This window comes from Eurosta solidaginis, chromosome 3, assembly GCF_040869045.1.
Source record: "Eurosta solidaginis isolate ZX-2024a chromosome 3, ASM4086904v1, whole genome shotgun sequence".
NCBI classification, from domain to species: Eukaryota; Metazoa; Arthropoda; class Insecta; order Diptera; family Tephritidae; genus Eurosta; species Eurosta solidaginis.
In genome coordinates this window covers 233286861-233304107 of record NC_090321.1, presented here as the reverse complement: position 1 = coordinate 233304107, position 17247 = coordinate 233286861, and the positions used below count along the sequence as shown (strand labels likewise).

The window sequence follows — 17247 nt, the reverse complement described above, 5'->3', positions numbered from 1 at the left end:
TGAAAACAGAAGGTTATTTCAAAAGTTATTCATTTTTTTTCATCTCCTGTAAAATTCGTGAAAGTTGACTTAGCACATTTTCACATTAAGCTAACGATATGTTTTTCTCGTCGTTGAAGCTTGACTTCAGAAGCTAATATATTTTCAAAACACTAATTCAAATATAATTTATTCAAAGCGAACTTTGTCGTTAATGAAAATTTTTTAGGGAGTTACAAATTTGCAGAACTTTCTGTACGAGTCCTTAAGTCAGTTTTTATGAGGGTACTTTGGTAAGTTCACTTGAGCTAAGTACATCAAAAACATTTGGAAGAACGCGACAAATGTTTTCTCTTCGCAACTAATTAGCCCATAATTTGCGACAAAATATCGACCTATTAATTTTCCCATCCGCCTTAGGCGCTTGACTAACTTCATGTCATGGTAAAGTGTTCATTTATATACTCACATTTCATGTCAAAGATGCAACGATCTAAATATAAAAACCAGATTTTTTTTTTAGTTTTTAATATTTTACTTTTCATTATTTTTTTTACTTTTGATTTATTTTTACTTCGTGTTTTTTTTTAACCTAATTCATGATAATACTTTTTCGCACGTTCTTCAATTAATTGCATAATATTTACAAGTACACATATGTGAATGATATTTAAGCATTGTATTGTATTCATTTGCACAATTTACATAGCCATTTGTTATACTGAAAGCTATACTTTTTTTCTTTTTTCTGTAATAACAACCGACTTAATTCCACTGGAAAATATCGTGTTTCTCTATTTTCGTAATTAAATCAGTCTGCAGCTTACACTTGTTAATGTGACTACAAAAAGCTGTTAATAAGTAAATCTCTAAGTAAGAACTTATACTTATACATACTGTTACGAATATTAGCAAAACTAAGGAGTGCTGCCAGCTCTAAGCCGATCTAAGCAGTGACGTGAATGCACATCAATAATTCAATCATTATGTATCCACATAAACGAATAAATAATTGCGTCTACACATATGTACACATTCCGACGAGCAACATTTACATACAAGGCAGCAAGAGATGAGATGTCACACACCGATGAATTTACTTATACGCTTATGTGTGTGCGGGAGACTGTAAACTACAAACACATGCATATACCTTATCTGAGTTGTCACAAGAGTGAGCAATAATTTGTGCACGTAGTTGTGGCTGGCGATTTTGTAGCCGAAACAACTAGTAAGTTCTGGAAATCGAAGAGCCTAGAAGTATGCAGCGTAAACTATAAAAGCGGCGCCAGCGAGTAAGAAGAATTCAGTTTGATTTGAATTGTCAAGCAGTTACGAGTAAGACGATATCTAGCGAGCAATAGCACTATTATTTTGAAAGTCAGTTTCCTTTAAGCTATCAGTTTGGTTATTAAGCTATTCGTTGTACAGTTGGAGTGTTATTGTGAAGTACTTTAATAAAGGCCATTTTGCATTACTACAAATTGGAGTTATTTATTCAACAGTTTAGTGATTCGAACTTAGCAGAGGATTGCAAATAAGAGGATTTGCAAGTAAATTCGTTACAATACATAAAAGATTTCCACATGCATATATAATATAATTATAAATTTAACGCCTTATTAAAACAAAGTAGTTACGCGTGCCTTATGACATTCATTAACAATCATTGGGGCGACTTTTTAACGATTATATATACTAGGATTTATCCCTTTTGGCAAATCACAAATCTTGCATAAATATTTAAGCATCAATTAACAAAGAGATGCTACTTGTTACTAATATCACAGTTCATTTGAGACAATTTGTATTAAATATATACATATATTTTTATATATATTACATACTTAGCAAAAACTAATTATTAAAGTAGAGTAAAGCTACAGCACTGGTGTAGCGCTTTAATTAAATAAATAATAATAAATACAATAATCGTGTAATGAATGGCTACAAATGAGTTTTAGCTGATTGATCATATGATTTGCACGCGATGCTTAGACAACTAAATGCAATTAAATTAGAGATCAGAGCGCATGCGTGAAATCTCATATTCAACAACTGAAATGTTTCATTGCACCCATTGCATACTTTCCTATCTAAAGACTCCCATTTTGACCCTCATTTGCCATAGGTACATAACATAAATTAGCATCCAAATTTTTCCAATTCATTTACTGTATAGAAATTTATCGCTGGCGCTGATGGTGTTTGTGGTGTATGTAAAATATGTCCATTTGTTGTCATCATATTGCTGCTAAAATTTTTATTAGCCATCGATGCATCTAATGGTACAAAAGGTATAACAAAAACACTCATTTTGGAATCATGTTGCATTTTGATAACTGTCTCATAACTTGGCGGCGCAAATTCACTATATGATGGTGATGGCGTAGGTGGTGCAGCTGTTGTTGTATCATTTTCGAAGGCATTCCCACGATTCTCGGAACAACGTCTATCTGAGCAAGCCATAAGTAAAAAAAATGCTGCGAGCGCTAGAAATGTGGCCACATACCAAACGATCGTAATAATATCCATAGCAGTTTGTGATAATTCGTTAGATTGTTCACGCACAGCTGTAAAGAGTAAAAAATGTATTCAATGAAATTATTAATTTTAAAAATAAATATTTAGTTGATAAAAGCTTAAAGTTATATATGTATTAGACTGGGTCGATTTATTAACCGATATCGTGCCATTGATTTTTCGATAGGATTTGGGCTCAGGAAAAAAAGTTTCACTACGCATACCAAAAAAAATAATTTTCGAGCCTCCGAAATTTAATTTTTTTTTACTTTTTTCGACTTTGATTTTTAAGGTTTTTTTCATGACCTACTAAAAAAAATTTCATATGCATACCCTCTATACATGAAAATTTTACAATCAAATGCAATTTTTTTAGTAGGTCATGAAAAAACCTTAAAAATCAAAGTCGAAAAAAAGTAAAAAAATAATAATTAATTTCGCAGGCTCGAAAATAATTTGTTTGGGTATGCGTAGTGCAACTTTTTTTCCTGAGCCCAAATCCTATCGAAAAATCCATGGCGCGATATCGGTTACCTTTCGTCCATACAAATTGACCCACTCTAATATGTATATGTAAAGTAGATTATGTTAAATTTAACTGGAACGTTTTTAATTAACTGCTCGTAATGAGTCATTGTTAAATTTGCAATGAAATAATCACAAAAAAATTCTATAGAGCACGTTGAATCACAAGATAATTTAAAGAAACAATTATTTTCAAATCTTTCAACACTTTAATATTATTTATTTCCAGTAAAATTTCACAAATATTAATCTTTTTATATAACGCACAAGTAACTTGCGAACTGCGCTCAATTAAATGCAAATGCATTAGCAATAGGCCTGATTACATTGACGGCGACTACAAAGTGACATCTATCAAATTATTTTTACACATTTTCTTTTCAGGATCATTATGTTCGGCGCGACAGAGCAGGACGACAATCATCGGGCTGTCATCGGGTTAAATCCAATTCTGTGCTTGTTGTTGTTGTTGTAGCGAAAGAGACACTCTCCAAAGGTTTCGGGGTTTACAGAGAGTTTGGAATAAAATATAGCAAGATTTTGTATGCCATATTTTCACCTCCCGCGCTACTTCTCTACTACGGGTTTCATTACAGTGCAAAATCGTATTTAAAGCGAGTACTTCTTTATAATACCAATAACAAATTCAACTAAGAGGAAGTTCTTTGAAAGTTGCTGTATATATCTATGTATGTTCTTTTCTACCAAATGTTAAAAGATCAAACGGAAATTTCCTGAATGGCCTTAAGGTCAAATCAAGAAAGATCATAAAGTCAGTTGACCTTACGAACTTTTAAAGTGATCATAAAATAAATGTAATTGACCCTATGGCCGTTTGAAGTGGTTAATTGGCGTTTTGCCCGTTGATCTTATGTCACCATACTGCTGCAACCGCCAGCTGTTTTCGGCCTCCGTAGAGGAATTTTTGTGGCAATTCTTTGAGTGTACGTTCCCATAGAACATGGATGAATACTGCCACAACAAAAGGTTGAGCCACATAACAACAACAAAATACGCCAATACGTAATTTGTGCTATCCATGCATTATTTATTTATTATTCTCAACAATCAAATTTTGTTTTTATCGGCCTATTGATAAATGATTCAAGGTTCGATTCGAGCTCAAGGCCAGAACAATATTTTTTTCTAATGATAATTATTGTTATTTTTTTAATTTTTCTAAATTTGAATAATTGTATTTTGTTTTTGGAATAGTAAGTAGACAATTTTTCCGACAACCTGCCATAGCTGCGCATTTGCGCAGATAGATCCACTTCGAAGGGTGCTCAGCCTTCATCATCAGTACGCTTTAGGCATGCTGCGCTAACCATTTAGCTATACAGCGGTGGTTTGTTTGACTGGCAAATTTGCTACTTCTATTCCTTTTTACCAACTATATTTATTCAGTATGTTTGTTTAATGGTGTGTTCAGTTATACTTATATTTAAGAATTCATGAGCTTAACACCGGCTTATAATAATTGAATTTCAATTATTATGTTTTCTAAGAGAAACTGAAAAGAAACATTTACTGGCAAATTGCGATGGAACCATTTCGAACACCGCCAACGTAATCATCAACAGGCAGTTTTGTAATGTAATCAAAGGTTTCACCGGGATTCGATCCGTGAATCACATGGTGAAACTGCAGTTGCCTTTAACCACTAGGTTATCCTGGTTTCACCGGGATTTGAACCGTGAATCACATGGTGAACCTGCAGTTGCCTTTAACCACTAGGTTATCCTGCTGGTATTTGTTTTCATGCTTAATTCAGTTTTTCTCATTTCTACACTAACAACACAATTGAGACATTTTTTCTCTATATTAATTTGTGTGCCATGTAGATTTGTTTTTGTAAAGTTCTTCTTCGTTGCGAATGAGAAGCTTTGTAAACTGGGGCTCAGTTTTACATATTTATGTATGTTTGTTTAATGGTGTGTTCAGTTTATACTTATATTTAAGAATTCATGAGATTAACACCGACTTATAATAATTGAATTTCAATTATTATGTTTTCTAAGAGAAACTGAAAAGAAAGAAACATTTACTGGCATATTGCGATGGAACCATTTCGAACACCGCCAACGTAATCATCAACAGGCAGTTTTGTAATGTAATCAAAGGTTTCACCGGGATTCGATCCGTGAATCACATGGTGAAACTGCAGTTGCCTTTAACCACTAGGTTATCCTGCTGGTATTTGTTTTCATGCTTAATTCAGTTTTTCTCATTTCTACACTAACAACAAAATTGAGACATTTTGTCTCTATATTAATTTGTGTGCCCTGTAGATTTGTTTTTGTAAAGTTCTTATTCGTTGCGAATGAGAAGCTTTGTAAACTGGGGCTCAGTTTTACATATTTATGTATGTTTGTTTAATGGTGTGTTCTTTATACTTATATTTAAGAATTCATGAGATTAACACCGACTTATAATAATTGAATTTCAATTATTATGTTTTCTAAGAGAAACTGAAAAGAAAGAAACATTTACTGGCATATTGCGATGGAACCATTTCGAACACCGCCAACGTAATCATCAACAGGCAGTTTTGTAATGTAATCAAAGGTTTCACCGGGATTCGATCCGTGAATCACATGGTGAAACTGCAGTTGTCTTTAACCACTAGGCTATCCTGCTGGTATTTGTTTTCATGCTTAATTCAGTTTTTCTCATTTCTATACTAACAACACAATTGAGACATTTTGTCTCTATATTAATTTGTGTGCCATTAAGATTTGTTTTTGTAAAGTTCTTCTTCGAAATGAGAAAAACTGAGTTAAGCATGAAAGCAAATACCAGCAGGATAACCTAATGGTTAAAGGCAACTGCAGTTTCACCATGTGATTCACGGTTCGAATCCCGGTGAAACCTTTGATAACATTACAAAATTGCCTGATGATGATTACGTTGGCGGTTTTCGAAATGGTTCCATCGCAATTTGCCAGTAAATGTTTCTTTCTTTTCAGTTTCTCTTAGAAAACATAATAATTGAAATTCAATTATTATAAGCCGGGGTTAAGCTCATGAATTCTTAAATATAAATATATTTATTCAGTGTTGCGCCATCTGGTGCAATTCACTGATAATTCTGGATTTTTGTTTATTGTCAATTACTTTGTTTGACATTCAAGTGACAAGTGCTCATGGTTTATTAACAATTGTTTTTGTTTTATCGGCCTATTGATAGGCCTCAACAATCTTAATCACAATTTCCCATACTTTTATTCTACGAACTTCAAACGATAACAAACTATTTATACCCACACAGAGCTTATCAATTAAGTGGCACTTTACTTTAAAGCCTCACCATAATTTTGCATCAAATGGAAAACCAATTTAAGGTAAAAAAACTTTAAATCTGTGAGCGGAACTAAGCGTAATGTCTTTATAAGAACCAGTATCACTATTTGGAACAAAACTGACTCTCTTCAAAATTGTTTTGAATATTTGTTCAAACTCTATCACAAAAGGTAGGTAAGTTTTTATTATTATTAGCCGTGGCTTTTTTAACAAGGGTATACGTTTGCGCGTAAAAAAACGCTTATCCTCGCTTAGATAATGCTTAGGAGACCCATCTAGCGGCAGTGGTTAAATAACTAGCTACAGTACAGGGTGTACCTAAAATCGGAGACACAAACCTCTGGTGGCCATAATGTATAACATATAGCTGAATCAGTTGCGATGAATAGTGGACACGCACCTTTTTAAGAGGTGATACATAGAATTAGTGTAGAGGTGAAACATATACAAATATTTCAGTTACGTCCGAGTATAATGCGTATTGAAATTTAGTAGTACAAATATTATGCGCAGCAATTTCAGAAGTGTATTTAAAGTCTGACGCTTAGCAGTCCATATAAAGTTTAAGCGTAAACGTCTATAGATGTAAAAAAAACACAGCTATTATCATAATATACTTCATCATCGTCAATATTTCGCGCTTAACCGCCTAAGCGATTTTGGGCGTTTCGTAACAAGTCACGCCAGCTATCACTATTTCGTGATAACTGACGCCATTAGGAAGCACCGAGGGAGGTCAAGTCTTCCTCCAGCTGCCTCTCCCAACTCAGTGGAGATATCTTTCTCGTCCTTTCAAACTGCGGTATCGACTGAAATATGTACTTTCCTCGCCGGAACGTCGTCGTCTATTCGCATAACATGACTATCTAGCAAATCCTATAGGTTTTTGTTAGTCATATCTGCATAAAACTCACACAGCTCATCATTATATCTCCTTCGCGAACAGGACCACAAATTTTCCATATCACAACTTTACAAATATAACAGTATACTTACTATTTTTAATAAGAATAATTGTTGTGTTGTTGTCATCAAATTCGTCACGTTCCCCCAAACGTTCTATATTTGAAACTGCATCCGTATAATTTAATTTCGCGCCCTCATAAGGTGTATTCACAAACGATTCATGCGAGTTTCCTTCCGCAAACAAGTTTCGTTGATTTTGTCCGAGACTAATTAAAAACGATTGACTCGACGTTCCTTGCACAAGTACAGTTATAACTGAAATGAAATCGCATTACGCGTAATCAATATTAAAAACGTTGAAACAAAAATGATAAAATTTTTATTAAGTACCTAGAGAGGTGAAATCAAAGTAAATAAATACAATTAAAAACATTATCAGTAGCTAAGTGGTGAATAAACTTTCTTGCTTACGTTGCCACGATAAAATAATCTGAATGTATACAAAACCATATTTACAGCAGCTTACAGAACAAAAGCAGTGCCAATCTCTAAAACATTTCGTCAATTAATGCATGCAATTTGTTATATAAAATTGTATTGGGCTACAAAACTCTATGTTCAAACCATTTACGAGAGCTTTAAATAAAAAAATTAAAATTTCGATATTACTTTCTCGAAATTTTGATGTTGGTATAATTTTAGAAACGAAATTAATCGAAAATGTTTCTTAAAATATACAAAACAAAAAGAGAATCTTTAAATTGATGAAATTTGATAATAACTGCCTCTTCTATTTTTCTTATCGGAGCTATAAGCCTACGTGAATATTGTAACGAATTTTGGGAAGTTCCTGATAATTATGCACCTTCTACTAACGTTCGAATCGCTGAACTGTCGAATAAATAACTCAATATTCAGTATTGTAAAATGTTCTTTATTTGGACTACTTTGGGAGTAGTACTTCACAATTATACTTCACTTCACAACTAATGTGTTTAAATCAAACTGATTACTGATTATTCAGCTTGCGCTGCTTTTATACTCTCGGTTGCCTCGTTCGCATATTTCTCCTAAGGTCTAGACTTTTCACGGCATTGCTTTCTGGAACAGTTGTATCTCGTTCTTGGTTATTTAGCTATATGCGTGTGTATGTGTGAGTAACAACTTCTGCTCTTAGCTGATGACTACATATTTGTATGTGAAATATCTCTTCGCTTCGAGTTGCTGGTAATGTGTGTGGAATATTCTTCGTTGCCTTGTACATATGTGTGGCTGCTTGCTTTAATGTGTACATGTGCATAAGTGCGACTGCTTGCTTTAATGTGTACATGTACATTAGTGTGACTGCTTGCTTTATTGTTTTTGTGCATTTATTTAGTAGCTGCATAGTGATGTTAATATTCGCGACAATATATTTTTATTCAGGTTCCGAAATGAGTCCTAAATACGTAAGAAATATGAGACTCAGAAATATGTTCATAAAGGTGTCTTTAAGGACTCCTACATGATGAAAATTATAAGGCGTATGCGAAGAGTTTTGATTTAACAAAGAAAATTAGGGAGATATACATATGCACTCAAATTTTTTCTTTAGAATTTTTTCTTTCAAACAAATATAAAATGCATAACATTTTTTGCTGTTTATATTTTATATGAAAATGGATTTTGTATATGTAATTTCTGCTAATCAATTCAGAAATATTTGTTGTGTTTTCGTATATAAAAGTCTAACGCAGGACTTGCGTTCCGGTTTCCTTTTCCAATCCTCATGCACAAAATAAGTGCTGGAAATTCTACTTAGGACGCCAATAGGTGTCAAATATGACTCATATTTAGCTACATATGATATATGAAATTCAGCTCACATCGGAGGACCATTGCATGAAGAGAAATACTCTCATTTCGGAGTACTAAATGAGCTCATAAAGAGTGTAAACGACCCAATTTAGTACTCCTTTCTGTATCTTTTGTGACTCCAAAAGTTTGTAGGGTGAACATAGTATTAAAACCAGTGATGAGGAGCAGCTACGATGTTCGCCAGTGAAAATTCAATCTCTTCGAAAGTTTTAAAGTTTAAGGTTTAGTCTAGTATGCATAAGGTTATTTGAGAAGAGCCTTGAATCAGCCGGATATTCGTTATGCGCCACATTGGCGAATATCAGTCGGAGAGGCAGTCCGAATTAATTTATTGGAATATGGGAGGTCTGATGTACATCGAAATCGTATTAAACGATCATCATTGAGTAACGCACAGATATCGAGGCGAAGAGTACTTGATTGAATATTTCTCACAATATTCAATTCACATGTAGCTCAGTGGTTAGAGCAATGGACTGTGAAGTCGAGAACCTCGACTCGAAATTCACTGCTATGACTGTTGCACATTTAGTTTTATTTTTCAATACAAATTTATCTTTTCTTAAAAAAAAAATTCAATTAATAATGTCTCAATAAAAACAAAACTATAACACTTTTCCGTCACCGATCGCCATAGTATGGGTGTTAGTTTCAGTATTCGAATAATGACAGTCGATTATGTTGAAATCGAATACCATCTAATCGATTTTCAATCAAGGCGAAAGTTTCTACTCGACTAGTTGAATAGTCGATTAGCCGAATAATCGATTGTAAGGAAGAGTCCTAGTATAGACTGACAGGACTGCGAACGTCTTAAATATATTATAACGACAGACGCAGCATGACTAACCGTTACGACCGGGGTTAGGTTCGAACCCTTCTCTGCGAAAGAGACCATGGAGCAGGTCAGCTACGAGGAGCTGTTAAATGATATTTCCGTAAAATTATAGCTTTTGAGAAGTGGGTGATTTCCTCAGTGGAAGCACTTAGCCTAAATAATGGTATTATTACTGCACTTCACTGTACTTATGTATCTATTTATATCAATAGACATATCAACTTTTATTTCGATGCCTGCGATGCGATGGTGGTCACCTCAGTTGCTATTATCAGCACATCACGACTTTTTGAATGGTTCATGCTGAGAATGCTTTGTTTATACCGGAAGCCTATACTTAGTTCGTTATTCATAAGATATTCAGAACGAAAAACGCGTGATAAGAAACGTAAACAAAACAATTCCACCACACATAATTGGTGATAGGTGCAGTATTGAAATGTACAAGAAAGCCCAGCCCAACAATGTAAACGGCGAGACGTCTGCACAATTAGATATAGCTTTCAAGGTTTTCAACTTTATATTGAAATTGTTTTATGGATTTTCATTATCAAGGCGCGACCTTTTGTCCAAATTTTTTTAAAGTTTTGAGTATTATTTAAAAAAGAAGACGGAAAAATAAAAACAGCAGGGAACAAAAATATAGCAAAATAAATTTTTATCAAATTTTGTCAATTAAACTCTTTTTTTTTAATTTTCGATATTTTTAGGTAAAGTTCCTATGAATTTAATAATTAAAACCTACAAATATATTTTTGAAACAAATCAAAAATTTAAAGAAATTTCGCGAAAATTTTCAAATTTTTATTTTGAGTTCTCTGAATTTTATTGATTATGCAGTTTTGTAGCCCAATCAATTTTAGTTTAGTTAATTACAGATTTTAAGTCTCCAACGATGCGCATAGACTTGTTACAATTTTTTTTCCCAAGTGTGTTTTAGATTTTCCTCCGTACAAACAGTCTTTTTTATACTCAGCAGTGCAGAGCTCACAGAGTATATTAACTTTGTTCGCGTAACGGTAATCCGTAACGGCATAAACTAATCGATATAGATATAGACCTCTATATATCAAAATGATCTGGGCGACAAAAGAAATTTATTTAGCCATGTCCGTCCGTCCGTCCGTAAACACGATAACTTGAGTAAATTTTGGGGTATCTTGATGAAATTTGGTATGTAGGTTTACGGGCACTCATCTCCGATCGCTATTTAAAATGAACGAAATCGGACTATAACCACGCCCACTTTTTCGATATCGAAAATTTCGAAAAACCCAAAAAGTGCGACAATTCACTACCAAAGGTGGGTAAAGCGATTGAACTTATGACGTAGAATAGAAAATAAAATAATTAAAAAAAAATGTTTAAGTAAAACGGTTTTATTGAAAACAATACTTACATGAAATAATAATAATACGAAAAGCTAGAAAATAATTAGGTAGGTCCTAGGTACTAGTCATCACACTCCTTATCAATCTAGGGCGTTGATCAGACAATTAAACAAGTAAGGAAGGTTAAGTTCGGGTGTACCCGAACATTACATACTCAGTTGAGAGCTATGGTGACAACATAAGGGAAAATAACCATGTAGGAAAATGAACCGAGGGAAACCCTGGAATGACCCAGGGGTGACTCTAGACTTTGTTTGTACGATATGGGTATCATATGAAAGGTGTTAATGAGTATTTTTAAAAGGGAGTGGGCCCTCGTTTTATAGGTGGTCGCCTTTTCGAGATATCGCCATAAAGGTGGACCAGGGGTGACTCTAGAATATGTTTGTACGATATGGGTATAAAATGAAAGGTGTTAATGAGTATTTTAAAAGGGCGTGGGGCTTAGTTCTATAGGTGGGCGTCGTTTCGAAATATCGCCATAAAGGTGGACCAGGGGTGACTCTAAGATGTGTTTGTACGATATGGGTATCAAATTAAAGGTATCAATGAGAGTTTTAAAAGGGAGTGGTGGTAGTTGTATAGGTGGTCGCTTTTTCGAGATATCGCCATAGAGGTGGACCAGGGGTGAATCTAGAATGCGTTTGTACAATATGGGTATCAAACGAAAGGTGTTAATGAGTATTTTAAAAGGCAGTGGGCCTTAGTTCTATAGGTGGACGCCGTTTCGAAATATTGCCATAAAGGTGGACCAGGGGTGACTCTAGGATGTGTTTGTACGATATGGGTATCAATTTCAGGTATTAATGAGGGTTTTAAAAGGGAGTGGTGGTAGTTGTATATATATAGTGGTCGCCTTTTCGAGATATCGCCATAAAGGTGGACCAGGGGTGACTCTAGAATACGTTTGTACAATATGGGTATCAAACGAAAGGTGTTAATGAGTATTTTAAAAGGGAGTGGGCCTTAGTTCTATAGGTGGACGCCTTTTCGAGATATCGCCATAAAGGTGGACCAGGGGTGACTCTAGAATATGTTTGTACGATATGGGTATCAAATGAAAGGTGTTAATGAGTATTTTAAAAGGGCGTGGGGCTTAGTTCTATAGGTGGACGCCTTTTCGAGATATCGCCATAAAGGTGGACCAGGGGTGACTCTAGAATGTGTTTGTACGATATTGGTATCAAATTAAAGGTATTAATGAGAGTGATGTTAATAATAATGAGGTATTAATAAGGTATTAATGAGAGTTTTAAAAGGGAGTGGTGGTAGTTGTATATGTGAAAGCGTTTTCCAGATATCGACCAAAATGTGGACCAGGGTGACACAGAACATCATCTGTTGGATACCGCTAATTTATTTATATATGTCATACCTGCCAAGATTTCAAGGGTTCTTTATTTCGCTCTGCAGAACTTTTTCATTTTCTTCTACTTAATATGGTAGGTGTCACACCCATTTTACAAAGTTTTTTCTAAATTTATATTTCGCGTCAATAAACCAATCCAATTACCTCACCATGTTTCATCCCTTTTTTCGTATTTGGTATAGAATTATGCCATTTTTTTCATTTTTCGTAATTTTCGATATCGAAAAAGTGGCCGTGGTGATAGTCGGATTTCGTTCATTTTTTATACCAAGATAAAGTGAGTTCAGATAAGTACGTGAATTAAGTTCAGTAAAGATATGTCGATTTTTGCTCAAGTTATCATGTTAACGGCCATGCGGAAGGACAGACGGACGACTGTGTATAAAAACTGGGCGTGGCTTCAACCGATTTCGCCCATTTTCACAGAAAACAGTTAACGTCATAATATCTATACCCCTACCAAATTTCAAAAGGATTGGTAAATTTTTGTTCGACTTATGGCATTAAAAGTATTCTAGACAAATTAAATGAAAAAGGGCGGAGCCACGCCCATTTTGAAATTTTCTTTTATTTTTGTATTTTGTTGCACCATATCATTACTGGAGTTGAATGTTGACATAATTTACTTATATACTGAAAGATATTAAATTTTTTGTTAAAATTTTACTTTAAAAAAAATTTTTTTTTAAGTGGGCGTGGTCCTTCTCCGATTTTGCTAATTTTTATTAAGCGTACATATAGTAATAGGAGTAACGTTCCTGCCAAATTTCATCATGATATCTTCAACGAATGCCAAATTACAGCTTGCAAAAGTTTTAAATTACCTTCTTTTAAAAGTGGGCGGTGCCACGCCCATTTTGGTCAAAATTCCAAGTTTCATCGTTTTAGCTTTCTTTGGTAATGAATTATCGCACTTTTTCGGTTTTTCGAAATTTTCGATATCGAAAAAGTGGGCGTGGTTATGGTCCTATTTCGTTCATTTTAAACAGCGATCTGAGATGAGTGCTCAGAAACCTACATACCAAATTTCATCAATTTACCTCAAAATTTACTCAAGTTATCTTGATAACGGACGGACGGACGGACATGGCTCAATCAAATTTTTTTTCGATCCTGATTATTTCGATATATGGAAGTCTATATCTATCTCGATTCCTTTATACCTGTACAACCAACCGTTATCCAATCAAACTGAATATACTCTGTGAGCTCTGCTAAACTGAGTATAAAAAGGGATGAAACATTGTAAATGGATTAGTTTATTGACGCAAAATATAACTTTAGAAAAAACTTTGTAAAATGGGTGTTACATGGAAGGTGTAGAATAAAATTAAAAAGTTCTGCATGGCGAAATCAAAATCCCTTGGAATCTTGGCAGGAATACTGTTCGTGTCATAACATATATAAATAAATTAGCGATACCCGACAGATGATGTTCTGGGTCACCCTGGTCCACATTTTGGTCGATATCTCGTAAACGCCTTCACATATACAACTAAGGACCACTCCTTATTAAAACCCTCATTAATACCTTTAATTTGATACCCATATCGTACAAACACATTCTAGAGTCACCCCTGGTCCACCTTTATGGCGATTTCCCGAAATGGCGTCCACATATAGAACTATGGCCCACTCCCTTTTAAAATACTTTTTAATACCTTCCATCTCATACCCATGTCATACAAACACATTCCAGGGTTACCCTAGGTTCTTCATAGTGATTTTCCCTTATTTTGTCTCCAAAGCTCTCAGCTGAGTATGTAATTTTCGCTTACACCCGATCTTAGCCTTTCTTACTTGTTTAAACTAAAATTTGCTGTGCTAAAAAATTGCATGCTCAAAAAAATTCAGAGAACTCCAAATAAAAAGTTCTACATTTTCGTGTAATTTTCTCGAAATTTCTCAACAACGTTTTAGAGATTGGTTTGCTTAGCTTCATTAACGAAATTCATAAATTTTTTTTAAATATCGAAAAAGATACAAATTTAACCCTCCGATAGATTGTGGCGTCTGGCCAGACGAGAAGGCATTATTTTCGTGAATAACTCTGCTGCTACCCACTCGATCATGAAAAGCTTTAGTAACTTTTTGAGTTTATCGTCGGTTTTTATAATAATTTGGAAATCGATATTTTTATACTCAGTTGAGCAGAGCTCACAGAGTATATTAACTTTGATTGAATAACGGTTGGTTGTACAGGAACAAAGGAATCGAGATAGATATAGACTTCCATATATCAAAATCATCAGCATCGAAAAAAAATTTGATTGAGCCATGTCCGTCCGTCCGTCTGTCCGTTAACACGATAACTTGAGTAAATTTTGAGGTATATTGATGAAATTTGGTATGTGGGTTCCTGGCACTCATCTCAGATCGCTGTTTAAAATGAACGATATCGGACTATAACCACGCCCACTTTTTCGATATCGAAAATTTCGAAAAACCGAAAAACTGTGATAATTCATTACCAAAGACGGATAAAGCGATAAAACTTGGTAGGTGAGTTAAACTTGTGACGCAAAATAGAAAATTAGTAAAATTTTGTACAATGGGCGTGGCACCGCCCACTGTTAAAGGAAGGTAATTTAAAAGTTTTGCAAGCTGTAATTTGGCAGTCGTTGAAGATATCATGATGAAATTTAGCAGGAACGTTACTCCTAATACTATATGTATGGTCCACCTTTGTGGCGAAAAGGCGTCCACCTATAGAACTAAGGCCCGCTCCCTTTTAAAATACTTATTAACACCTTTCATTTTATACCCATATCGTACAAACAAATTCTAGAGTCACCACTGGTCCACCTTTAAGGCGATATCTCGAAAAGGCGTCCACCTATAGAACTAAGGCCCATGCCCTTTTAAAATACCCATTAACACCTTTCATTTGATACCCATATCTGACAAACAAATACTAGAGTCACTCCCGGTCCACCTTTATGGCTATATCTCGAAAAGGCGCCAACCTATAGAACTAAGGCCCACGTACAAACAAATTCTAGTGTCACCCCTGGTCCACCTTTGTGGCGATATCTGGAAAAGGCTTCTACCTATAGAACTAAGGCCCGCTCCCTTTTAAAATACTCGTTAACACCTTTCATTTGATACCCATATCGTACAAACAAATTATAGAGTCACCCCCGGTCCACCCTTATGGCGATATCTCGAAAAGGCGTCCACCTATAGAACTAAGGCCCACTCCCTTTTAAAATACTCATTAACACCTTTCATTTGATACCCATATCGTACAAACCAATTCTATAGTCACCCCTGATCCACCTTTATGGCGATATCTCGAAAAGGCGTACACCTATAGAACTAAGGCCCACTCCCTTTTAAAATACTCATTAACACCTTTCATTTGATACCCATATCGTACAAACAAATTCTAGAGTCACCCCCGGTTCACCTTTATGGCTATATCTCGAAAAGGCGTCCACCTATAGAACTAAGGCCCACGCCCTTTTAAAATACCCATTAACACCTTTCATTTGATACCCATATCGTACACGCAAATTCTAGAGTCACCCCTGGTGCACTTTTGTGGCTATATCTCGAAAAAGCGTCCACCTATAGAACTAAGGCCCACTCCCTTTTAAAATACTCATTAACACCTTTCATTTGATACGCATATCGTACAAACAAATTCTAGAGTTTTTCTCGAAAAGGCGTCCACCTATACGCCCTTTTAAAATACCCATTAACACCTTTCATTTGATACCCATATCGTACAAACAAATTCTAGAGTCACCCCATGTCCACTTTTATGGCTATATCTCGAACTAAGGCCCACGCCCTTTTAAAATACCCATTAACAATTTTCATTTGATACCCATATCTTACAAACAAATTCTAAAGTCACCCCTGGTCCACTATTATGGCTATATCTAGAACTAAGGCCCACGCCCTTTTAAAATACCCATTAACAACTTTCATTTGATACCCATATCTTACAAACAAATTCTAGAGTCCCCCCGGTTCACCTTTATGGCGATATCTCGAAAAGGCGTCCACCTATAGAACTAAGGCCCACTCCCTTTTAAAATACTCATTAAGACTTTTCATTTGATACCCATATCGTACAAACAAATTCTAGAGTCACCCCTGGTCCACTTTTGTGGCTATATCTCGAAAAGGCGTCCACCTATAGAACTAAGGCCCACGCACTTTTAAAATACCCATTAACACCTTTCATTTGATACCCATATCTTACAAACGAATTCTAGAGTCACCCCCGGTCAACCTTTATGGCGATATCTCGAAAAGGCATCCACCTATAGAACTACGGCCCACTCCCTTTTAAAATACTCATTAACACCTTTCATTTGATACACATGTCATACAAACACATTCCAGGGTTACCCTAGGTTCATTTTCCTTCATGGTGATTTTCCCTTATTTTGTCTCCATAGCTCTCGGCTGAGTATGTAATGTTCGGTTACACCCGAACTTAGCCTTCCTTACTTGTTTATTTTTATTTCATTTTTTTTTTAGCAAAGTTGATTATGTCACATTTTAGCGTTGTCGTCTGGCTAGACGAATATATTTTTAAGCCT

The 17247-nt window shown here is 35.0% G+C and overlaps 1 protein-coding gene across 2 annotated transcripts in view; it reads right to left on the bottom strand.

The window, feature by feature from the left end:
* Positions 1 to 490: 490 nt before the first annotated feature.
* The window catches only part of LOC137245243 (uncharacterized), a 67093-nt gene continuing 50336 nt past the window's right edge, over positions 491 to 17247 (bottom strand). For both annotated transcript variants that reach the window (XM_067775583.1, XM_067775584.1), the window contains exons 3-4: positions 7327 to 7551; positions 491 to 2552 (exon numbers count right to left, since the gene is read on the bottom strand). In XM_067775583.1, coding sequence (XP_067631684.1) covers positions 2125 to 2552; positions 7327 to 7551 — 653 coding nt within the window. In that variant the 3' untranslated portion in view covers positions 491 to 2124. The remainder of the gene's footprint in view (positions 2553 to 7326; positions 7552 to 17247) is intronic.